We start from the raw sequence: 27,441 nt of genomic DNA on the forward strand, positions 1-27,441 counted from the left end.
TCTATTTTATTTGTATAATGTATTTATTGTTCCAGAGATAATAACCTGGCAGGCTTTCAAATGAATAGTGCTGAGGTCTGAGCTGTTTTAGCTGAGACTCAAAGAAATAATGCAAAATTGCATTCTCATAATGCCGTCTGCTGAAAGGAACCACACCCCCCTTGCTTCAACGTTTTACATGCTATTTGCACCAAAGAAAGGATTTGCATGATTGGCATGATCCTTGGAGACACTTGCTCACAGAATGTTAACGTTAAAACAGCAGTACAATCATGAGAAGAAATAACAGCCTAATGGCTCCTTATTGAGGTCTGTGCTGCAGCTACACTTCACAAATTTATCTAAATATTGAAGTGTTATAAGATCCCTTTTCTGTAAATATGTATGTATATCTATTGTAATTCATGTATCAAGAGAACCTGTCACATATATATCCTTGTAGAGCAAAACAAGGGATATTCAAGCAATTTTTCCTAATTCTGACATTAAATAATCAGAATAAGTTGCTCCTTATGTTTAGTAGCCATCAGTAGATCGACTCCAGGACTTTTAAAGAGCCTTTCCTATCCTATGGAACTCCTTACCCCAATCTGTCCGATTTATCTTTTACTCTAGGAGCTTTTAGACGATCCCTGAAAACCCCCCTCTTCAGAGAAGCCTATTGTGAGAGAAATTCACCTGAGACCACACTCAAGTTAAGAAGTTTTCTTTATTGACTCGTACGAGGAGACAAGTTACAACAAAAGGACAGATACTTGCCTATTGGTTCTGACCGCTTGCCACCCTTGCTATAGGGCTGCATGGACAAGCGGTCAGCCTGATAGACGCCTATCTGACTTGTCTGACTAACAATTGTAAAACTGGCATTTATATACCCTCACAAGCTTAATTTAAGCCATCTCTCCTAGATGTGATTGGTTGCTAAGATCTACGTCAATGTAACACCTGTCCTACAACCAAACAAACTTAATTATTGACAGAATTCCTATATGTTCATTAAAAGGGATTTATAACTGGTTGTGTCCAATTAACGACATCTGTGTAGACAGTCTGGCACCCAGCTATGTTAGCCACAACTTCAAGGATGACAGATTTATAACTTTCAGAGAATGAACTTTCAATAACCCCACCTTATCTGTTGTCTTACTATTTCTATGTGTATGTATCTATATATTTGGTTCCATAAAATACACTATATTATCTATATTATATATACATACATGTACATATATATATATATATATATATATATATATATATATATATATATATATATATATATATATATAGATATATATATAGATATAGATATATATAATATATATACATACACATACACACACATAGCTAATATTGTCTAATATCAATATTGTCTAATTATTAATGTAACTTATACAATGTATTTTAAGTTTTAATAGGGCACACATAGGCCCTGTCAGGCTTGATTAATGTCTGTGCATAACTTTCTCAAAACTGCCTTATTCTTTTAAACCGCCTGTATCACTATCTTTGGTGCTTATCTCATCAGCTATATTTCAACTGTTGTCAGAATGTTCCTTTGTCCAATTAGTTGAACTTGGAATAAACTGTCTTCAGTGCACTTTCACCTAGTTATGACTGTCTTAACAATACCAGCTAAAGTTCAGTAAAATAAAGACATTCTGTATTCTTATAGAATAATAGAATAACACTAATAAAGATTTAATAACTATTGCTTACCATTGAATAATATTGATAAGAACACTACTTATTCATAATAATATGAATAATATTGATAATAATTATATTATCAATAAAATATATGCAAACTAATATGAATTATATATCAGACAGGAGGCTCATATCTTGCATTTATCTTTCTTTATTAAATGCTCATAGCAGAAAATTTATTCTTTATATTTTATGTAATTTGTTAACTTTTTCACCTAAAATGGTGGATAAAAGAAACTACAATTCCCAGCAGTCCCTGCAAGTCTAAGCCACACCTCCCGGTGGTATGTATATAAGGGACTGCTCTGATGTACTTCTTCCTCTTTCTTTCTGCTCATGGCGAGAAAAGATAAGTAGAGACAGCCAATCAATTATTTCTTTTGATATTTATTTGATTGTTCTTACTGATTAATATTACTAATATTAACATTGTTGGCATTTGGTATTGGGTCTAGGACCCCCCCCCCCCCCTTCCCCCCCCCCCCCCCACTCTCCCGCTAAGTTTGATCAGTTATTTCATTGATCATTTATTGCATTGTGGGATAATTTATTTATTTATTTATTGGATTGATAGTGTTTTATTATATCTGAGTTGGTTTTGGGGTCGGGGGATATCCCCCCCCTCCTCCATCCCTCCCTCCCGCCAGTTTGGTACCGATTCGCGGGGGTTTTTGGCGCTACATCGCTTGGGATAGAGGGCTTAGCACCCTGTACGACCCTCTTGAGTCGCAACCTTCCGGTCAGCACTCGTCCGGTGCAGACAATCCGGGTCCCTTGCTGGCGCCTTCCGACGGCAGTGAATTTACCTCAGACGGTATTTTCACGGACCTTCCGAAGTCTCGCGAGACTTCGACGCCATCTTGCTGGCCGCATCGTTCGCAGCGTCTCCTGTCTCCTTCACAGGACGCGCTCCTTCACGCGCGCTCTCGTTTTCCCTCTCTCCCGCCCGGCACTCCTAGGGGCGGGACTGAGGGACACTGTCAACCAATCGCGGCTCGCTGCAGTCTCACGAGACTGCAGTTTTGAGCTGGACTGCGCGCCTTTGCACTAGCCTCCAGTGTGCGGAGAGCGGTGCTTCTGACAGGTCACGGCGGCAGTTCACTGGCAGATAAGTTTACCAATACTTTATTAGCATATCGGAGCATTCATAGGAGTGAAAACCCCTTAGATCTCTGACGAGCAGTTAGATAATTTTACCAAAGGATAGTGGATGTGAACGGAGCACTCATAGCAGAGTGGTCCGTTTTTAGGTACTATCATTAGGTTTTCGGTACTGCATTTTAATATCTTTAATATGGCAGAAAGATCTGGAGTATTGAAGGATCAATCAGGTACAGGGGCTGACTCTGAGAATCCGCAGTTATTTACTGCAAACCAGACACTGGACTAGGAGGTCCTTAGATAGAACAAACAGAAACAAACTGAGAGCGGAGTGCCCCAGACCTGTCATTCCTAAAAAGGTGACAGCTACTCCGGAAATTGACCCGGTATTGCTAAAATACCTGACAAAATCGGGCAAGTATGCTAAGAAGGGCATAGAACGCTCTTTCAAAGCGATCCAGGATCGCATTTTAGACATGTTAGGCCCCTTAACAAAAAATACTTAATTTATCGGAGCAAGCAGCCGCCACTGAAGATGCAGTGGACTTAGGCCAATTGAGAGGATGGGCACAACGGGCCATCTGTCTGTTGGGCTCAGCCAACACATCCTGCGCGGTGGAACGCCGCAGGTCCATTTTGATGAAGCTTGATCCGCAACTCTCGCACTTAGCGGAAGCAGAACCTGGCCCATCAGCAGAAGGTCTCCTATTCGGAGACGATTTGATGAAAAACATCAACCGTTTTGTGGGCCTCTTTAATAGTCTAGACAAGGCTCAGACTTCTCTAAAGAAATCCGGATATGGCCCTAAGGTTTTTAACAAGGCCGGCAGAGGAAGAGGCCGATCTGCCGGCCGAAACAATTACTACAGGGCCTACCCTAGGGCACCCGCTCGAGCTTACGCACCAGTACAACAGCAGTATCCCGTACCGGTGGCACAACCAGCTCCATTCTTCCCTCCTAGAGGACGCCCTTGGAGAGGACGCGGTGGCAGAGGTTTCCCCAGATCCCGTCCATACACCGGTAAGTGCATCTACGAATTACCACACGCATATACCTGTAGGGGGCAGGCTGAGACATTTTTCCCACGTCTGGTACACGATTACAGCAGACGCGTGGATACTGGCCGCAGTAGCGGGCTATCAAATAGACTTTATATCTCAACCGATCAGGCCTATCCAACCCCGACCCATACATCTTACAACGCAGAACATACACCTCATAGACGAGGAACTGCAGGAACTAGTTTCAAAACAGGCGGTGGTAGAAGTAGACCCTTTATCTCCCGGGTTCGTGAGCAACCTCTTCTTAGTAAGGAAGAAAGACGGAGGGTACCGACCGGTGATCAATCTGAAAGAACTAAACCAATTTGTGACGTATCGTCACTTCAAAATGGAAGGAATACATTTTTTGAGAGATCTCCTAGTCCCGGGAGATTGGCTGGTCAAGATAGACCTCAAAGATGCATACCTAACGGTCCCTATGCACCAATCATCTCAAAATTTCCTAAGATTTATGTGGAGAGATCGCATGTGGCAGTTCACTTGCCTACCCTTCGGCCTATCGTCAGCCCCATGGTGCTTCACCAAAATTATGAAACCAGTGGTGGCAGCACTACGATGCAGAGGAGTCCGTTTGATAATCTATCTGGACGACCTTCTAATTATGGCCCGTTCCAAAACACAGGCCGAGCTACACAAACGATGGACAGTGTCACTCTTGCAGGATCTAGGGTTCCTGATCAACCACTCGAAGTCGGTTCTATATCCAGCCCAAGAAATGGAGTTTTTGGGGTTTTCTGTGGACACCAGACAGGCTGTCTTACGATTACCCAAATCCAAATTGGCCTTGATCAGGAAAGAAATCAGAACGGTGTTACGCAAAGGGCAGGTATCCTTGAGAGTCCTCTCACGCGTAGTCGGGCTTCTATCGGCCTCTATTCAGGCAATTTTCCCAGCCCCATTACATTATCGGGCCTTACAACGGCTCAAGACCCTCCATTTACGGCAAGGCCTCCGTTACTCGGACAAGGTCAACCTTTGCTCGGAATCGGAAGAAGAACTGCGGTGGTGGCTACGACATGCAGTCGAGTGGAATGGCAAGACAATCTTCAGCTCTCGACCGGACGTCATCTTAGAATCAGATGCGAGTCGGCAGGGCTGGGGAGCTCGTTGTGGCATTCACACCACAGGAGGGACTTGGTCAGTAGGCGAATCCGCTTTCCACATCAATGCGTTGGAGTTACTGGCGGCTCTCTTCGCTGTCAAGAGTTTTCTCTCTCAGAGCTCCAACTGTTGCGTTCTTTTACGCATGGACAATGTAGCGGCGGTGCAATATATCAATCGCCTAGGGGGCGCGAAATCCAAACTGCTTGCGGACGTCGCAGCCGAATTCTGGAGATTTTGCCTATCTCGCGACATTATCCCGGTGGCGGAATACATTCCAGGGACGTCCAATTGTGTAGCAGACTGGAACTCGCGATATCTGACAGATTCCAGCGACTGGAGATTGGACAGATCGGTTTTTCGGGTCCTACAAGATCTCTGGGGTCCGTTTCACACGGACCTGTTCGCCTCCAGACTCAACCGACAGTTGCCCCACTTCTACAGCTGGAGACCGGATCCGGAAGCAATGGCAGTGGACGCATTTCTCCAGAGGTGGCCCGAGGGAATACATTATGCGTTTCCACCATTCACGCTGATCACCAGGCTTCTCCTTCACATAGCCTCTCAGAGGGCGACGATTGTTCTAATCACTCCTTGGTGGCCGACACAACCGTGGTTCCCTCTGATTCTGGGAATGTCGATCGACTATCCCAGACTCCTTCCCCACTCAACACATCTGTTGACAAATCCGACCAAGGGTCTACACCCATTACTTCTGGGAGGCAAACTGATTCTCCTGGCATGGTTGGTTTCGGGATGTCAGGATCGGGTACAGACCTTTCGCAATCAGCTAGAGACCTCCTCGCCCTGGCCTGGGCCCCAGGGACTAGATCGGCATATCGATCTGCCTGGGGATTATGGATTCGTTGGTGTGATAGACAACAGATTGATCCCACTCAGGCTTCTATCGCTTCGGTGGTAAACTACCTAGCAGAATCTTACGAATCGGGAAAATCATACAGTTCCCTTAACGTTTATAGGTCTGCTATTTCAGCTTATCATTCGCCAGTAGACTGTTTACCTATCGGCCGACACCCTTTGGTATGTCGCTTACTTCGTGGCATTAAGTATACACGTCCACCCCGTCCACGCTACCAGTCCACCTGGGATGTATCCAGGGTCCTCCAACTTTTTTCCTCGTGGGAAGACAACGATCGACTTTCCTTAAAGATGCTATCCCTTAAACTGACTACGCTACTTTGTCTAATTTCCATAAAAAGAATCTCGGACGTGAGAGCCCTAGATATTTCTAGGCGACAATTCTCACCAGAAGGAGTTAGGTTTTCAGTGGTTCGCAGAACCAAAACGAGATTACATTCGGTTTTCTATCCAATATTTCTATCGCATCCACGGTTATGCGTGGTCCGTTGCCTCCAAGCATATGAGTTGCGCACATCAAATCTTCGTTCTCCTAACTTCCCTCAATTGTTAGTCTCATACGTACATCCACACCATCCGGTATCTTCAGCCACTTTGGCTAGATGGGTGAGATTGGTGATGGCAATGTCGGGTATAGATGTATCCATCTTCGGCGCACACTCGACTAGGGGGGCTATGGCCACTAAGGTGGTTACTTCAGGGGGTTCTCTTTCAGACCTCTTGGCGGCAGCCGACTGGTCGTCAGAATCGACTTTTCGGCAATTTTACTTTAGACCAGAGAATCATGTCTCATTATCTGTCATTAACTCTTAAGATATGGTATAATCTCTAACTGTTCCACTACTCATCCAGTGGGTGTTTTGAATATTGCATGTATATTGTATTGTTATGATCTGACAGATTATATATATATGTAATTATAGCTTTGAACTTGCAAGATATGAGCCTCCTGTCTGATATATAAATTGAGATTTTCCTAGCTTGTGACGGAAAATATTAGTTATATGAAGACAGGAGGCGAGTATCTTCCCTCCCGACCCACCCTATCACGGATATTTGTCTATTCTATTTTCAGGTTATTGAATCTCCATATCAAGTTATCGTTAACGCTTAAAGCAGTGGAATCCTGAGCCCCCGTTGGGGCGAAGTTTTGTTCCGTTTCTCCGTTTGGAGTCGTTGACAGCGCGGTTGCTGTTCATTTACTACCTTGTTCCGACAACACGACAAGAAGGATCGACGGGCTGATGACTCCGGTGTGAAGTTTCTGGAGGTATCCTGTTATGCCATTCGTTCAAGAAAGAGGAAGAAGTACATCAGAGCAGTCCCTTATATACATACCACCGGGAGGTGTGGCTTAGACTTGCAGGGACTGCTGGGAATTGTAGTTTCTTTTATCCACCATTTTAGGTGAAAAAGTTAACAAATTACATAAAATATAAAGAATAAATTTTCTGCTATGAGCATTTAATAAAGAAAGATAAATGCAAGATACTCGCCTCCTGTCTTCATATAACTAATATTTTCCGTCACAAGCTAGGAAAATCTCAATTTATATGAAATAATTCTACTTCTAAGCATAAATGATTATAACATAAGCATCTAATTTCTCTAACACCTGTCCTACCCCCACCTAACAACTTTATTTTCATTTTCTTCATCTGATCTTACCCCACAGCTGTTACCTTTTGTTCCACTTGACACCCCCCCCCCCTTCTAGATTGTAAGCTCTAACAAGCAGGGCCCTCTAATCCCTACTGTATTGAATTGTATTGTAACTGTACTGTTTGCCACCATGTTGTAAACTGCTGCACAAACTTTTGGCGCTATATAAATCCTGTAATAATAATAATTTATATTTCCTAAAGCACTGTACTGTTTATCATAAAAATATATATGCATTCCAAGCAGCCATTGCTACATTTCTTAGGGCAAGTTTCCCAGCTAGCTATGAAGAAGCACTAAGGCATAGTGCGAAACGTCAGCTTTTCTTTTGTTGTGCTGTTTTTTGCTGTGGCATGTATTTTGTGATTTTTAATTAAAGGAGGAGTTTTTTTGGAGTGCGGCTGTCCCACCTTTTTTCCTTCATCCTAACCTGCATTTTGATTGCACTGCCTGCACCCTTGGCTCGGACCACAGGAATCAGATTACCTGGTTCTCTTTGAGCGGTTACCCACTCTCTCATTGCAAGTTTCCCAATGTTGAGAACAGTGGACCATGTCCCCTCTGGTTTTGGTGATGGCTGCAGAATAAAAAACAAAAAAGTGCACATTATTTTTGAAGGTTGGGTTATATATACTTTAAATCACCAACTCTACACCAGAAAGCTGCATGGAGTCAGGATTTCTAGCCACTACTGTGCTTGGACTCTCTACATTATTATTAAGTATGGCTTCACCCACCATTAACCACTTGCCCACTGGACACTAAAACCCCCTTCCCAACCAGACCAATTTTCAGCTTTCGGTGCCCTCACATTTTGAATGACAATTAGTCATGAAACACTGTACATATGTGAATTTTTTCACACAAATAGAGTTTTCTTTTGGTGGTATTTAATCACAGCTGTGTTTTTTATTATTTGCGCTTAAAAAGAAAAAAGAGCAAAAGTTCTGTAAAAAATGCATTTTTCTTAGTCTCTGTTATAAAATTTAGCAAATTTTGAAATTTTTCTTCATACATTTTGGCCAAAGTTTATACCGCTACATATCTCTGGTAAGAATAACTCAAATTTGTGTATATTTGGTCTGTGTGAAGGTTAGAGTCCACACGCTCATTTCTTGAGACCCTATTAAGCCCGGAAAGTACAAATACCCCCCAAATGACCCCTTTTTAGAATGTAGACATTCCAAAGTACTTGGTAAGAGGCATGGTGAGTTTTTTGAAGTTGTACATTTTTTCCCACAATTCTTTTCAAAATTAAGATATTATTTTCACTGAATTGTCATATTAGCAGTTTTTTTCTTACACACAGCAAATGCATACCACAAATTACACCCCAAAACACATTCTACTACTCCTGAGTATGGTGATACCATATGTGTGAGACTTTTACACAGCCTGGGCCACATACAGAGGCCCAACATGCAGGGAGCACCATCAGGTGTTCTAGGGGCATTTTTGACTACCTACTACACTTTTGTGAGGCAATGATGGGCACTGTAGTGGCATGAATGGGGATGGCTGGGTATTTCTAGGTATGGCTGAGTATGGATAGCATAGCTGTGAGTATGGATGAGGCTGCAATGGGCACAGAGAAGCGCTCTCTTTCTCCTCTCTGCTCACTCGGTACAGAGAGGGGAAAGAGGAACTGGACATGACGCCAATTTGTTTACAAGTGATTGCTCTGTCATTTGACAGAGCAATCACGTGGTAAACGGCCGCTGTCAGCAGCCATTTACCGTAATATGCTGGGTCCTCCGGACCCGACTGTCACGGATACACCCGTGTGCGTGCCCGATTCTGAGAGAATGTCCTAGTACGATCTCCCAGAGTTATCGAGCCACGCTGTAGCCGTCATTCGGCTATAGCGCAGTTGTTAAGTGGTTAATTTAGTATATTGTATATTTTTGTATCAAACCATTAACGGATATAGATTTTAGGCACTCTTTTCTGGTGAAATATTCTCTTTCAATTCCACTTTCGTATGTTTACATTTTTTCATATGTAAAACAGTTTTTATGGTTTTAAACATGAAATTAATGTTGGCGATGAGACATACTTTGTGATAATTTAGGAGTGTAATGGTCAGGTAATAACAAGTATTGTATTCTTGTAAGGAATTTTACAGTATGCTGCATCATATCTGTTGTTTAAGCATATATCTATCTATCTATCTATCTATCTATCTATCTATCTATCTATCTATCTATATATATATATATATATATATATATATATATATATATATATATATATATAAACTCAGTGGCTGCCATTTACTACTAGAATCGGCAGCTATCGTATCGTACCACTTAATTGTATGAATGACTGACTTTTTTTTTTTTTTTTTTTTTTTTTTTGCAAAGGTAGGTACATTTTCACTGTGGTGATCTCCCCTCCTTACCACATCAGGATGTGTTGTAACATCTACTCCTACTTGGCCCATAGATATGTAAAAATCTATAAAAGTGGTGGATCCCTTCCATTTCTCTGTGGAAAAAGATACACTATATTATCAAAAGTATTGGAACACCTGCCATTACACACACATGATTTTTTAATTGGCGTCTTGGTCCATAGGGTTCAATGTTGAGTAGGTCCACCATTTGCAGCTTCAACTCTTCTGGGAAGACTGTCCACAAGGTTTAGGAGTGTGTCTATGGGAATGTTTGACCGTTCTTCCAGAAGTGCATTTGTTAGGTAAGGCACTGATGTAGACTAGAAGGCCTGGCTCTCAGTCTCTGCTCTAGTTTAGCTCAAAGGTGTTCTATTGGGTTGAGGTCAGGACTCTGTGCAGGCCAGTCAAGTTCCTCCACCCCAAACTTTCTCATCCTGTCTTCATGGACCTTGCACTGGTCCAAATCATTCGGTGGAGGGGGGATTATGGAGTGGAGTTGTTTTTCAGGGGTTGGACCTGGCCCCTTAGTTCCAGTGGAGGGAGCTCTTAAGGTGTCAGCATACCAAGACATTTTGGACAATTTCATGCTCCAAACTTTGTGGGAAGTGTTTGGGGGAGGAAATTTACTGGCCTGCACAGAGTCCTGACCTTAACCCAGTAGAACACCTTCGGAATTAATTGGAGCGGAGACTGTGAACCGGGCCTTCTCATCCACATTTAGTGCCTGACATCACAAATGTGCATCTGGAAGAATGTTAAAACATTCTCATAGACACACTCCTAAACCTTGTGTACAGCCTTCCCAGAGGAGTTGAAGCTGTTATAGCTACAAAGGGTGAGCCAACTCAATATTGAACCCTACGGACTAAAGCCCCGTACATCTGACGAAAAAGCTAAATTGGCTGTCCCAACCAATATATTCACACTACTTTACAAGAGACCTGATGCCGGAGTTAGTTTCTTTCAGGACAGAAAGTACATAGTAAAGCGCTGCGTAAACTGTTGGTGCTATATACATCATGTATAATAATAATACATAGTACTCATTAGTCATATTATAAATAACTAAAGAATATGTGCAGTCTGTAAGAGGAAACCAGTTTGACAGATGGTATTTCCCCACTGATTCTTTTAAAAGACTCAGTTTTCACCATAGAGCCTGTGTAATAAAAAATAGTAAGCACAATTGACATCAGCGTTGTCTCAGAACTGGTAGGAGAGCAGTGTTTCTGACTTGATATGTATTTTAAATTCACAGAGCGTCATTTCTTTTTGGACAGAATAAATCAATGTCTACATATAATTACCATGCACTGCTATAACTTGCTAAACTGTGGACATGGAGGTGCTTGCATATTTAATGCAAGGGTATACATTTATACAGATCTTTATTCCGCTAACAATGTTAAAGTGTTTGTTACCCTAACATTTCATATTCCTGATATGCTCCTGCTGTACCATGTACTTCGATGAAAAAGTATCCTGTTTGTATTACTTCATTTGTGTGAAATCCCTAGCATTCTTGACAGTCCCTCTGCTTTCCTTTTAATAACTGACCACACTATGTCAGAGAACACAGCATGGTCAGTTCCCTAGCTAAGCTGGAAACTGTGTGCTCTCCTCCAATGATCAGACTTATCCTGATACACACCCCCTTCACAGCCTTTGATTGGAAAGTTCAGTGACCTGCTGCTTCTCCTAACCCAGCTCTTATGCAGCTGAGAACAGAGGGAATGTGATCAGTTGTATAAAAAAGGGAAAAACGGTATTTATAATGTTTTGTTATATCTATACACAAATGTTGTGCCTTTTATTTAAATTTTAAACTGAATGGGTTGTTTTACAAGGTGATCATTTACAATCACTTTAAGCTCTGGCATGTCTTCCTTCTTCTTCCTTTCTAAAGTACTGTGCCTGCATTTTATCAGTGCTAGCAGTTTAGTAAGTTATAACTTTTTTCTATATTTTAATCATCTTACAAACGGGTAGAATTAGAAGGAAACTCAGTACAGTTCATAGGGTCAAGCCCGTAACATAAGAATTAGAAAGCCATATAAGTTGAACATGGGTTATGAGCCGCTAACCCCCTGAGTCAGGTACAATAAAATTGACCTAATCAGCACACATATTTTTGCAAGTCGTACCTAAATGATGGATGGATCTGGATGTGTTGACTTTGTATTTTCTGGAGAAACAAATAAGAAAGATCTCAGACTTTACAGGCCACACAAAAATTACACAATTTATTGATATCAAAGTAAAATAAAATAATCTATTGTACGTCCAAAATGAAAAAAACTATTGTTAGTGCTGATAAATCATGTGCACAATATGGATGATGGCCATGAGTAGCACTTCAAGTGATTCTTAAGCCACTCTAACCTGTATACACCATCATCAGCACTGCCTCCTATTTTAGGATCCCCCTTCGTGTATGATTTATAAAAATAAATGCTGCAAATACCTAATTTCACTGACAAAATTGCGATCGCATTACTAGCCAGCTTTCTCCTCCTGAGAGATGCAGCCGGCGATATTGAGATTCCTCTGCTGATGTCAGTCTGGAGGGGAGGAGGAGAGAGCTGGCTGGTCATATGATCACAATCTCGGCTCTTAAATGAGGTATTTGCTGCATTTATATTTATAAATGTGTGTGTGTGTGTGTGTGTGTGTGTGTGTGTTTATATATATATATATATATATATATATATATATATATACACAGCCCTCTTTGAGCCAAGGCTGCAGCTCTCTCCTTCTCCCCCTCTTGTATCACACACAGCGGGCATCTTCCGCTGTGTGTCATGGAGAGGGGTTTACAGCGCGTTGCTATGGGGGTGCGGACCGCACCAGGTGACACCCGCCAAAGGGGTGACACCAGGGGCCGGGACTGCATGGGCAAGAGTGGGGCTTCAGTCTCAGGTGATAGCGAGTGGGCTACTACAGTGCGTGTCGGCATTTGCCGACATCTCCTGCAGGGGGTCCCCAGCGCAGCGATCGCGATGGCTGACACTTTTGCAGCTCCCATCTGTCCCAGCCGGCTACCTGCATGTTAGTGTCAGAGCGTCGGGAGATCTCCTTCGAGTGTGTGTTTGCTGACATCTCCTGCGGGGTGTCCCCGGGTCTCCAGCGCAGTGATAGCTGATACATTAGCAGCTCCTATCTGTCCCAGCCAGCCGCATGTCAGCCGTGTCAGGGCGCCAGGAGATCTCCTTCCCAGGTTCCTTCTCCCGTCCCATCAGAAGACACGCCAAAGCAGAGAAGGAACCTGGGAAAGAGATCTCCTGGCGCCCTGACACGGCTGACATGCGGCTGGCTGGGACAGATAGGAGCTGCTAATGTATCAGCCATCACTGCGCTGGAGACCCGGGGACACCCCGCAGGAGATGTCAGCAAATGCCGACACACACTCGAAGGCGATCCCCCGGCGCTCTGACACTAACATGCAGGTAGCCGGCTGGGACAGATGGGAGCTGCTAAAGTGTCAGCCATCAATCACTGAGGACCCGGTCTCTGATAACCGGTAAGTCTTCTGCTGAGGGTGGCTGGTTGGGTGAATAAGAGAATTTGGGCAAGAAGAGGGGTTTAATACTGAAAGAGGGGAGATGTGGGGATTATTTGTGCTGAGAGGGGGGGGTCTATGCAGGGAGGGGGAGATGGGGGATGATTTATGCTGAGGGAAAATTTGTACATGGAGATGGGGGGGGGGGGGTGATTTGGGCTGAGAGGGGGGATCTGTGCAGGGAGATGGGGGGATGATTTGTGCTGAGAGGGGGCATTTGGGGGGTAAAATAATTTGTATAAGGAGGGGTTTGTGGGGGATTTATACTGGGACGAGGGATATGGGGGGCATTTTTTTACTGAGAAGGGGGATTTGTGCTGAAAGGTGGCATATGGGGGTGAAGATTTTTAAGAGGGGGAATATTGGGGGGGATTTGTGCTGAGAGGCAATTGATGGGGCACAGTAATGCGGCAATTGATGGGGCACAGTAATGCGGCAAGTGATAGGGGCACTGTAAGGCTGCAAGTGATGGGGCACTGTAAGGCTGCATTGATGGGGCACTGTAAGGCTGCGTTCACGGGCACACTGAGGCTGCACAGATGGGTACTGATATGCTTTATGTTACTATTGTTAATATTTATTTTTGGAACTTAATTCTGCTTAAAATATTTAACAGTGTAATTTCATGAGATAATTTACAAGGACGTGTTTAGGGGCGGACTTAGGGGTGGGGCAGGGGAGGTGTTGGGTGGGGCAACTGGTGGTGAGTAACTCTTAAGGCCTGGCTAGTGGCTTAGGACTTGAAATTTTGAGCCCTGATATATATATATATATATATATATATATATATATACTGTGTGTGTGTGTGTGTATATGTATATATATATATATATATATATATATATATATATATATATATATATAAAACTACATACACACACATCGTATACGTGTGTGTGTGTGACAGTACCTATTTTATTTTTTTAAATTGCCAGCCAAATCAAATTTGCAGCCATGTAAAAATAAGACATATACTTTGTAGATTCAGGTTTTCTCTTTATAGAAAGTAACCCTTACAATTCCATTGTAATGGTTCATCCCAATACTTTGATGTATTGCCATAATTATCCAAACTTTTTGTTTTTAAAGGAATATTCCAGTCAAAAGGTAAATTTACCTTAGTTATGGAACAAGTTTTTCCCTTTCAGTATTTCAGTCCTTCATCGAGAGTTTGCTGGTTGTCAATCCCCAATTTCGTTTTCCTGTAATCTGGTGATATTGGAATACAACTGCTAGTGATATTTATGTGTTTTTTTTTTTTCCCTACAGGTAATCCTAACAAACCAGATGACTACAAGAATTGGACCCAGAGAGTCCTTTTTGGTACCAGCTTTAGGTATGTTGTGGTTAGAAACCAAAACTCTATATAAGCAACTGATTCAATATAGTAGCATATGCAATAAATCAAAGCAAAATGTTGTGGCTTTTTGTAAAAATATATTCGTGTCAGTAACAACTGCTCCTCGTAATTTGATTTGATTTGATTGTGAGCTGTCTCCTCGCTCGATTCACAGTGCCGAGCTCCGTTCCCGAGCGTTGCGACGCACATGAACAGAGTTCGGCGCCAAATTAAAAAAGTAAAAAAAATAATTATTTCACATCCCCTTTGTCCCTAGTGGTCTGTCCAGTGCCCTGCATGCACTTTCATATTATAAATACCTTTAATTTCTGCCTGGAAACTGGAGATTGTCCATAGCAACCAAAAAGTGTCCCTTTACATCAAAAGTGCTTTTAGACCAGCTAGAAAACAGCGATAATAAATTAGAATCACTTGCAGAATTGAGCGATGGCGATTTGTGGGGAAATTTGTTATCAAACACTGAAAGTAATGACAGCGACAATTCTGCAACTGAGCAAATTGCAGTGTTTTTGATTTGATTACATGTAATTACATGTAATTTGTTATAATTATTTATAGTTATTTATTATATTATAATTTATGATTTTGTGTTTCAAACTTTATCATACCTGGGATGTTTACTAGACTCTTGTTTGGACAGATTTAGGTGAGTTATTCCTAAGAATTACAGGGCTACAATATAAAACTCCAAATTTCCATGCAAATGTATGATACCGCTTTCAGCACCAAAAATCTGACATAATCATAACGCCAGGGAGGTTAATATATGGATAAAGAGGTGGACAAAATAACATGTATTTTTTATTTTATTTAATTTTTATTAAGGAATTGTCCATATACAAAACACATTTATGCACATATTAAAATCTTTCATACATCCTGTTATTTTCTAATCCCCTTTATCACCCCCCCCTACTCTAACCCTCTTACCCTCCCCCGATCTTTCATCTTCCCTTCCTAGTCTTCTGTCTCATCCGTCTGTTTCGGTCATACCCTGGACGTATTTCTCTGACGATTTAAAGGACCCCTATTTCTCCCACGTTACTCTGTATCTTTCTTCCTGCCCCTGCTCTCTGCTGCATAGGTACTCCATCCTACAATTATGATCTACTCTTTGTATCCACTCTTTTATACTTGATTTCCTTGTACGTAGCCTTTTTTTGGAATTAGTCCTTTTGCTGCATTGAGCAGGGGCGGGATCAAAGTTTTCTTATATTGTTTTTTGTTTTATTTGTGCCATGGAACAGACGGGTCCACAGGTTTTGTGGGATCCTCTCCACGGTTATCTCTTCGATATATTCTAAAATTTCCTGCCAATACTCTTTTTTATTTTTGGGCACTCCCACCATATATGTATTGTCGTTCCTATTTGTTTACAATTCCTTTAACACTGGGAGGATTTACTTGGCTGGACTTTATTAATTCTCTCTGGTGTCAACTGCCACTGTACCATGCACTTATAATTTGCTTCAATCGTGGCTATATCAGATGCGAAATTATGTACTGCTCCAATCATTTGTGTTTCATCTAGTTTTATGCCCAGTTCTTGGTCTAATGTTTCTATGAAGGGTAGTAGCCCATGTCCTTCTAGTTCTGGTAATATTTCATATATTTGAGATATTCCGTGTTTTTTATATTATGTTTTTAGTTTACAAATCTTTTCAATTGGATTTAGCGTTTTCTCGTCTCTGGTTAGGGGATTGTGCTTACTAAATGTTTCAGTTGCAAATATTCCCAATCATTGACCTGGTGCCACCCATGCATCGTTATTAAGTCCTGTCTTGTCCTAATTATACCTTGCTGGATGATAATATCCTTTAATTGTGCGGTTCCCATTTGATTTCCCATCCGTGTCCCATTCCCTGGGATAAAAAAAATTGTGCCCATTAGTGGAATTAAAGGGGAATTGTACTTCCATTTTTCTTGTCGATGTATTGTGTCCCATGTTTTGAATACATTTTTGGTTAAATCGTTTGTATCTGTGCTCAATGTTCTTGATTTCAGTGGTATCCAAATATTTTTTGGAAGTTGTGTCACGCTTAGTGTGTCTTCCATTTTCACCCATTTCTTTATAGTATGTGTGTTTGCCCATTCTAATAGCCTTGCCAATATGACCGCCTTATAATATATTTTTACATCTGGAATTGCCAGCCCCCCATTTTTTTTTTTTTTTAGTTAAGAGTATGTTCTTTACCCTAGCTTTTTTTATTCTGCCAAATGTACTTCAAAAATATTGTTTTAATTACTTTAAAAACACGTTGTGGGATTTCTATAGGCAACATTTGAAATGTTATATATTGTTTTTGGTAAAATCACCATGTTTAATAAATGTATCCTTCCTATCAAGGAGATAGTTCTCCTCGATATATTTTTTAGCTCGGATTTATTTTTTATTGAGTAGTGGGATGTAGTTAGCCTGATATAGCTTATCAAGGGTGGGTGTAGTTCTAATGAGATTACATATAGTAGTGATGAGAGCGGGCATCCTTTTCTTGTTCCATTGAACATCTCAAAGGCTGACGACATACTTCAATTAACCTTAACCATGACCGTAGGTTGTTATATAGGTTATTAATCCATCTCATGAATCTTTGTCCCAGGCCTATACTTCGGAGCGTGTCCCTTTAAAAAAATCCCCAATATACTCGGTCAAATGCTTTGACATGAGCAGCATTGGGGATTTCCTCTCCTTGCCCTTGCGCATTGTTAAAGCAGGGGCTCACCCAAAATTTTAACATTAGATTCAGGCGAGTTGTTAGAAGCGCAATCAGGTGTTTTTTTTTTTTTAATCATTGCCGTACATACCGTTTTAGAGGTAGATGTTCTCCGCGGCTTCCGGGTATAATCTGCGGGATTGGGCGTTCCTAATTGATTGACAGGCTTCCGACCGTCGCATACAGCGCGTCACGATTTGCCGAAAGAAGCCGAACGTTGGTGCGCAGGCGCCTTATAGAGCCGACTCGCAGTCCGGCTTCTTTCAGCAACTCGTGACGCGCTGTATGCGACGGTCGGATATCAGGCTAACTACATCCCATCAGGGACTTGAGGGAACTGGATCTGCAGGTCATCTCCTCTCTCATCCACGGCACCTCCTTCAGGATTGGTAACTCCAAAGCAGGGACCCGATATGGTGGGATAGAATATCCAGACCAAAAAAACATTCCCAGATGTCAAACATATGAAAAAGAAAGGGAAATCCTCCACATGAAAAAGACATCAACTGGGGTACACACCAGCTCGCTGTCCCCACGCTTCACTAGGAAGAGAGAGTACATTGAAAACCAATCCCCACGTTTTGTCTTACTGCGGAACACACTTCCGGGATCACAACGTCAAAAAACGTGTGACGTCAGCCAATCCGGGTGACCTGTAGGGCCCAGCTGGCGTGCCCGCGTCACCACTGCTGGTAAATCCCGAACACGCCCCCCACCGCAAAGGACGACTCAACGTCTCATAGCGGCAATACGCAACCAAGAGGGGAAAGAACCGCAATGCAGGTAGGGACCTGTAGTCTGGGATAAACAGAGTCCCATGACTAAACCCTCCAATGCATTGACGTATTAACCACACATCATACAGCCACGCAGCAATCACGTCTCACAGCTATCGAAGCGTGCAGCGGTGCATGCTGGAATGTGTAGTCTTGAGCATAAAACATGGGAAGAGTACGTAAATTAGATTAAATAATTAGATAACCAGTCTGCTACAGGTAGTAATTACATCCCACAATTACATTAAATAGCAGAAAGGAAATATGTATATACTAATAAAATGAGCCACTTAAGTGGACTACGAGAGAGATGTGTAGCAATATGACTAAACATACTCATTGTGCATGTCTATGATATTGATCCCAGGTCATGGTACCAGCAATATGACATACATGTACAAATCACTTAACAATATCAACTCCTAAGGGGCAGATCCACATAGAATTAGATCCACTCCGCCGTACCTTACCTGGCGGAATTTCAAATCCTCAACGATTTCGCTCCATAAGTTACGGCGGCGTAGTGTATTTCTGGCGGCGGAATTCACATCGGCAATTAGGGGGCGGGTTTCATTTAAATGAAGCGCGTCCCCGCGCCAAATGAACTGAACATGCGTCCCCCCGAAATTTCACGCCGTGCATTGCGCTAAATGACGTCGCTAGGACGACTTATGCAAAAAAAAACAAATTTCGACGCGGGAACGACGGCCATACTTAACATGGCAAGTCTATCTATACGCCGCAAAATACCAGCTTTAACTATACGCCGGAAAAAGCCGACTACAGACGATGTTAGAAAATGCGACGGCCGCGCGTACGTTCATGGATTGACGGAAATAGCTAATTTGCATACTCGACGCGGAAAACGACGAGAACTCCACCCAGCGGGCGCCGAAGTATTGCATCTACTATCCGAAGGCGTACGTATCTTGGTTTGAGGATTCAAACTAAAGATACGACGCGGGTAATTTGAAAGTACGGCGGCGTATCAGTAGATACGCCGGCGTACTCGCTTTGTGGATCTACCCCAATGTCAGTATAATAATCAATTGTAATGAACAGTGATCATCAAAAGGTAAGTATATGATCAAAACAGAAAACGGAAAAAATATATACACATGTACACGTCACCTAGATGGAATGTACAACTATAATACCCTAACGATGAGAGACTGGGCATAAAAAATCTGTCATGAAGGATAATGAGTAGACCGCAAAGACTAGTCGAAACCATATGAGATATATGAAAAGCATATGTACAACGGATCAAAGTCAGAAAAGAGGAAATGTAATACTAAGGGCCAGATTCACAAAGAGATACGACGGTGTATCTCCTGATACGCCGTCGTATCTCTGACTTACACTGGTCTTATCTATGCGCCTGATTCACAGAATCAGTTACGCATAGATATGGCTAAGAGCCGACAGGTGCAACTGTGTTACACCGTCGGATCTTATTTGTAATTTAAAAATGGCGCGGGGGCGTTCCCGCTGATTTACGTTGAATAATATGTAAATCAGCGAGATACGCAAATTCACGAACGTACGCGGACCCGACGCAGTGTTACGACGTTTCCGTATCGGTTTTCCCTGCGTATACTTACCCCTGCTTCTATGAGGCGCAGCCAATGTTAAGTATAGCCATCGTTCCCGCGTCGATTTTGAATTTTTTTAACGTCGTTTGCGTACGCCGATTCAGAAACCCGCGCGTCGCAAGTTACGCTCACGTCGAAACCACTGACGTCCTAGTGACGTCAGTGGGAGCAATGCACGCCGGGAAATTTCGCGGACGGCACATGCTCATTTAAATCGGCGCGGGAACGCGCCTGATTTAAATAGTACACTCCCCCCTAGCCGCGGAATTTGAATTCCGCCGGGGGATTTGCGAGACGCCGCCGCAAGTTTGGAGGTAAGTGGTTTGTGAATTACCCACTTGCCTCTCAAACTTGCGGCAGGGTATCTTAAATCAGATAGATCACGCGGATCTAAAGATCCGCTGATCTACCTGAATCTAGCCCAAAGAGTCTAAAATAATGTTATTAATGGTTGTTGTGGAAAGATCCATTCCAATTAAAATAATCGACCAGACTATTGACTATTGACGTACACCTCAAAATGCGTTGGAGTAGCATCTGACCAATATATACATAAGACATACGAAGAAAAAAGGGAAAAATATCCAACACTATTGGAAAAAGTATCCAACACTATTGGAGAACTATGCTTTGTTTATAAATGCATTAATTTCCCAATCTATATTAAGGCCATGTGGCCTATAGCTTTTGAGCTGGTAAATCCAGAAGGTCTCCAACTTGGAGACCCCCCTGAGACATGATTCGCCCCTCCACTTAGGGACTAAAATGTCTATGATTTGGAACTTGGTACCCGTAGGGTCTTTACTATGGGACTCTAAATAGTGTCTTGGGACGCTATGATTGGTTTTCCCCTTTCTTATACTGGCTATGTGCTCACCTACCCTTGTGGAGAAAGTCCTGATGGTGCGTCCCACATACTGTTTCCCACAAGGGCAGGTGATCAAATATATGACATACTTGGTTGCACAAGTAGTGAAGTGCTTAATTTTATATTCCACCCCAGTGGCAGCTGAACGGAAGTTTTCCATCTTTCCGCGTCCACATGAATTCCATTTACACATTTTACATCTTCGACAAGGATAGTAAGCCTTCAGATGTGAAAAGAAGACTGGAACTGTAGGGGGTCCAGTTACATTTGACGCAATCTGACCCCTTAGCGAGGTTGCTCCTCTATATGTTACTCCTGCTTTAACAGCTAACGTTGGGGCCTAAAATATGATCATTTTTGGCGACATTCCAATGTTTTTGAAAAATGTCCTTAATCTGCTTGTGTTGAACTGAAAATGTGGTGAAAAAAGACCATTTATATTTCGAATCCTGAATAGGTTGTGGCTTCTCAGTCATTAAAGAGTTCCTGTCCATGGATGAAAATTGTTGAATATCATCATCTATGGCACAAGATTGATACCCCTTATCTATAAATCTTGATTTCAGTATATCAGCTTGATGCCGGAAATCCGACAGATTAGTACAATTGAGCCTGATCCGCAGGAATTGACTACACGGTACAGATTTTAACCAAGCTGAGTGGTGGCAACTATCGACCGGAATGTAACCATTCCGGTCGGTCGGTTTGAAAAAAGTTTTTTTTTTTTGCAACAAAGGGGGTCGCAATGGGGGCCAAATTTGCTCCCAGCCTGGCCAACATCTTTATGGCTAAATGGAAGGAGGATGTCCGTCTATGCGTTTAATCGACCTAAGATTGTTCTCCTCCTCTGGAAGGGAAACCTGAGCTCTTTAGAGACCTTTATGTCCACCCTTACCAACAATGGGATTGGTATTAAGTTATCTCATGAAGCAAGTTATACAAGTATACACTTCCTAGACTTGGAAATATTTTCCAGTGATGGTTTACTGAAAACAAAAACTTTTTTCAAACCGACCGACCGGAATGGTTGCATTCCGGTCGATAGTTGCCACCACTCGGCTTGGTTAAAATCTGTATCGCGTAGTCAATTACTGCGGATCAGGCGTAATTGTACTAATCTGTCGGATTTCCGGCATCAAGCTGAGACCATAGTGCAATACGACGGCCAGCCCTCTGGCCAGGAATCAAAAATTCCTCTAGTCCTAGCCAAAAGGCCCGGCCCTAGAGGCAGGTGTTAAAAAGTGTGGTATGGTGACGTGACCAAGGTGCCAAAAAGCAAAAAGTGCCGATAAAAACACTAGTGCAATGAGGGCACCCCTGGACTGCCACTCCAGGGGCACATCACCATAGGCTTTTCAACGGACCCTGACCCCCGGCCCAGACCGATGCAGCCCCACCCCAGTCAGTAAGGTATCAGAACAAATGGGACCCAATGGAGGTGAAGAGTCTCCATTGCTCCCACCTAATTATATTCGGTGGTACCGGCCAATTCCCCTCAATAACACCGAAAAGGGGCATGCTTTCCCAACTGAAAAGGGCGTATACTACACCAAATCGAGGCCAGGGGCCCGGCCCCTCAGCTTCGACCTCATGTTTCTCCGTCCAAATCAGAAGGCTTCCACCTCCACGCCAGCAGGTTTAGCATCTGCCAACCGTCATCCCTTGCCACCTCGCCGTCTACTCAGGACGGTTAGCATAGCACCACCTACTGGCAACTGATGAGAACGGCTACTACACTTGATCTTAGCCAAAAGGCAGAGAAGCACCCCTGCACTGCTACTCTAGGGGCACATACACCATAGCAGCTTCCGACCGGCGTGCCTGGAACAGGCCGGGTATTGCGGGAGGGGATGGGATGGTACAAGGCGGGAGGCTGACTAGGCAGGTCGGGCGGTCACTGGTTAGTTCATGGAGTGGGGTGAGAGACCAGGTACTCCCTCTACGTGCTCTGGGCCGGTACCAGTGCCATTGCTAGACTCCCCTCTCTCACAAAATAACATGTTTGTTACAACATTACAAAAATGTTAACTTTGAAGTACCACTCAAAATAAATCTACAGCTGAAAAACATTTTGGCATGGATTTATTAAAACTGGAGAGTGCAAAATTTGTGGCAGCGGTGCATGGTAGCCAATCAGCTTGGTCAATTACGCTTTGACCAAAAAAACCTGTAAGCTGATTAGTTTCTGTGCAGCGCTTCACAAGATTTTGCACTCTCGAGTTTTAGTGCAGTGACTGCCTTTTTTCGGCAGTGGACACCAGTCACCACAGGGGCCCAAAGAAAACCTTGGTTTTCTATGTGCCCATTCACCCCACAATGCAGGCGTGATATGCAGTGCAGCTGCATTTTTCTGCAGAACACTGGATGTGCATGAGACGTGGTTTCAATGCAGCCCTTTTACTTGAAAGGGTTGCATTTGGTGGCAGTACTGCCCATCGAATGCAACTGGGTATAACTTTTGCTATGGCATATATTAACCCCTGTCCGGCTTTTGCAGCTTAAGGGGCGTCAGTTTAGGGGCAGTAAAACTGCCACTCAATCGTTTGTTTTTCTGCCTTCAACCACAAATATAAGCAAGCTCTATAACTCCACAGTCTGAGCACAGGTGCACCTGAAGGACATGTTCACACTATAGGGCTGATTAATGAAAACTGGTGCAGCTGTGCATGATAGACAATTGACTTCTAACTTCATCTTATTCAATTAAGCTTTGACAAAAAGATATGGAATCTGATTGGTTTCTATGCAGAACTGCACCAGGTTTAGTAAAACATTCCATTGCCTTGGTTGCCATTAGTAGCATATCTCGCCTATAAAGGTTGTGTGTCAACCCTTTGATATATTTTCAAGGCAATAATGCCTCCATAAGATATATTTATGCAGTTTAATAACTTTTGCATAGGAATCCTCATATTTAGACACCTGGCATATGGATCTCCTTCCCAGTGCTCCAGGCCTAGCATCATTTTGGGCAGAGTGATATCCGATCCCTAGTTGCCTGCATAGTTGTAGTACCAATGTCGCTCTGCTTAGATGCTGTAGACTGCAATGAAGCACCTCCCATCTGATTTGATTGTGATTTCAGACTTTACTGCGTAAATGCTTGCTTAGGGTCACTGAGAAATGGTTGAATACAGAGACAACCAGACAGTTAGCATTTTCAATAGGTCAGCAGTGGCAGCCCGCATATTTCTCTCATAACAGGTTAGAGTCAGAGTGGAGTAATCTTCCTGATTGTGCAGTGTAGCAGAGGTCTGTGAATTGCAACAAAGGCTGAGAAATGAATAAATAATTGGCAAATAAAGCTGGAGTATGTCCAATATCCCTGTATATAGTTTTTTGTTGGCCCAGTATTTTACTTTTAATCAACTTTAGAAACGACAAATTCATTTAGAAGTCCATGTTAGCCTTCTCACTTATTTGCCATTTTATGTTTTTTCACCACAACTGCAATATTTCAGATTCTGCTTTTGTACTTGTCCGTGCTGCCTGTAGTATATAACAAAGGCTACAGGCTTCCTCATACATTCATATCTGTCATACTGTCAGGGAAATCTCAGCAGATCTCCACATGATACTTATTCAGAGAATTTGTATTCACAGTCACATTGTCCTCAGGGATTTCCTCCCTTACGTACTAAATGGCGCTTTATTGACTGGGTGCAAGATGCAGTCCCCAGTGGAGACATTAATCTTTGCTCGCCTATTTAATTTGCCTGAAGTGGAAATCCTTTAATTATAAAAGAGGCTTGGGTTGCCTTGAGCTGACTAACTAGATGTTTTACAGGAGACAAAATTACTTCCTTATATTTATTTAAATGCAAAATGAAATCACTGGGCTGAATATGTTTGCAGTTTTACTTCCGCTTGCTCACTTTATTTTCCTGCTTGGCTTTGGCAGTGCCCATTAAAAAAACATCAGAAGTTAAATCATGTACCAGTGAGGTTGCCTGACATAACGAGTGTTTGTGTACTGTATAAAAAATAAGATTATGGGTATTTTTAAACTGTTTGGTTATCCTTTTTCCCTTAACTGCTTATCGGGTAGTTTTAAGACTTATTTTTCTTAAGACAAATACAGTTTTTGTGAATAATTCCCCAGCCACCTAATCTAACCTAAAACTCCCCACCCTTGCGCATACCTGTCCATGGCAGCCTGCCACTGTGTTTACATCCATGCAAAAATCTGCTATTGAGTTGGCCACATCGGGACAGAAACTTCATAGATATAGACAGGGCCGGTGCAAGGATTTTTGCCAACTCAGGCGAAGGTGCATTTTGACGCCCAGGGCACAGCACATCAGGGCACAGTGAACATCAGGGTACAGCACACCAGGCCACATCAGGGTAAAGGGCACAGCACATCAGGGCACACGACATTGAGGCACAGCAGACTGGGGCACCAGACATCGGGGCACGGACATCAGGACACATGGCACATAAGGGCATGGGGCACTTGGCGCACACTGGGGCATAGCATTTACCTGGTAGCCAGTATGCAGGAAGCATCTGTGATAAGTTATCTCTCATGTCACGCTGTCCTGGCGGCCTCTCCTCTCTTCTCATCCATTCCAGATGATGTCACAAGCAAATGGGGATGGACGAGAAGAGAAGAGGGGCCGCCGGGACAGCGTGACATGAGAGAGAACTTATCACACACACTGCCAGTGTGGCTGCAGCGCTCCCCTCCCTCCCTCCCTCCTCTACACTTCACAAACAGCAGGCATCTCCCACTGTATGTATTGGAGCCTAGTGTGAAAACGTTGGCCGCACTGTGACAAAAGTCCCGCCCTCCTCCTAGATCAGCTTGTGTGAAAGACGCATTGTTCTGCCTATTTGAAAGGGCTACCTAATGTACCACAACAGACCAAAAATCGTGCATGCAACATTCTCTGCAATGTACAGTAGTGCATTACACTAGGCTGTTCTATTTTAGAAATTCAGGTGCGCTGGAATGTTGTGTTGGAGTAGCATTGTGATTGAAAGGCACTGTGTGGTGCACCAACGATACCATAGCGCAATGATGCAAACCCAAACTAGATTATAAGCATGAGATGTACAGTATATGAAAAGTCTAGTTGACCCTTCAGTTTAAATCTGATAAATACATTCCTGGTGCATCAAAATAAAAGGTATTCCAGGTAATATAGGTAATTTTCCATTATAAAGGAGGCATACCATAAGTCTAAAAGCTTGTCCACTGACGGCATGCTGACAAGAACCTTTTCTCTCTGTGTGGAAGCAGCAGCGTCTCTGCAGAGGTCCAATTTGCCCTCTATAGCACAATATTGAGGGGGGAGGAGTTCTAGTAGAGGGATTGTGGTACCAATGTACCAGAGCATGTAGCAAACATGGCATGCTTAAAAAGAAGCTCCAGCCTCCCTTTTGGGTGGAGCTACACTTTAAACACATCAGATTCTTCTAAAACTAAGTTTTATGTATTAGATGGACTTATCTGTGAACACTTTCACAATTTGAACTCATATTTTTATGTTTCTTCTTTTTCCAGGGGACAGTTGGGCACATACAGCAACCAGTCGTTTAACACTTCACTGGGAGGGTATGCAAAGGTGTGTATGTGTGTGTGTGTGTATATTGTATTCTATCAGAGTATGGTCACACTGTTTAGTTCTCTTTAGCTGTTAGGTTTAATGTCTGGTCAAAGTTTAAATGGGAAACAGCAGTTCTGAAAATTAGGTTTAAAAAATATATATATTTTTACGCAAAAGCTCTGCCTAGTAGTAGACCCATTTTCTGATAAAAATAACTTCTGTTTAATTAAGCCAGATCATTCAGCCTGGGTTTACACTATTGCAAACACAGACATCACATTTGATTGGCGCTGCATTTATGTGCAGATTGCATGTGATGTCTGTGCATAGCAAATTCAGCCATACAGTGTGTATGGCTGAACTCGCATTGGATTTGCACAAAAATACTGCAGGAACCTTTTTTTTTCCCTGCATGGAATCGGATCGCATGGGTTCCCGCATCGCAATAGTGTGAACTGAGGCTAAAGGAAAACAATGTTTTCTCTTTACGTCCATGGACGGACACAGCCTTCTCAAGTCTTGACATATGGGTTATGTTCCTGTTCATAGGAGAGGACTAGGCAGAACATGTTAGATATTTAAACACACGTTATTTTAAACAGAGTTAACCAGCCCTGCCCAGGGCTGGACTGGGACAGAAATATGGCCCTGGAATTCATCCAGACTGGCCCACCTTGACAGGTCTCTCCCATGACGGCCGGACAACTACCGCAACCCCCCCGGCCACCCAAGCCCCCTCTCCCCCTTCACTAGCCACTAGCCGTTCTACTTTATTAGAGTAGAACGGCTGGTACTGGTACTCTTATAGGCAGTACCAGTGAAGAAGCTAGACATTATTTCACCCTGGGAAAAGAATCGGTTCGGTGCCCCCCCTTATGGGACAGGATTAGGCAGAAGTGAGAAACTCCCAGGCCATATCTGTTGGGTCAGCTGTCTGTCCCCTCCCCCATGCTCCTCTGTCGTCGTCCCTGCTCCTCTGGTCCACCCCTGCTTCTTTGTTCCCCCAGGTGAGGGCTGCGGGAAGGGAGAGACAGAGGAGCAGAGGGGGCGGCGGTCCGCTGTTACTGAAGCCGGCCCACTGAGCCATCGGCCCACCGGGAAACT

General features: G+C 43.0%; 1 protein-coding gene across 4 annotated transcripts in view; it reads left to right on the plus strand.

The window, feature by feature from the left end:
* Window positions 1-27,441, plus strand: part of RAD51C (RAD51 paralog C) — a 156,347-nt gene that overhangs the window by 65,369 nt on the left and 63,537 nt on the right. For 2 of the 4 annotated variants that reach the window (XM_040336824.1, XM_040336822.1), the window contains exons 6-7: window positions 14,742-14,808; window positions 26,295-26,355. In XM_040336824.1, coding sequence (XP_040192758.1) covers window positions 14,742-14,808; window positions 26,295-26,355 — 128 coding nt within the window. The remainder of the gene's footprint in view (window positions 1-14,741; window positions 14,809-26,294; window positions 26,356-27,441) is intronic. The other 2 variants (XM_040336823.1, XM_040336825.1) reach the window with 2 other exon arrangements.

This window comes from Rana temporaria, chromosome 2 (assembly GCF_905171775.1).
Source record: "Rana temporaria chromosome 2, aRanTem1.1, whole genome shotgun sequence".
Classification (NCBI taxonomy): Eukaryota; Metazoa; Chordata; class Amphibia; order Anura; family Ranidae; genus Rana; species Rana temporaria.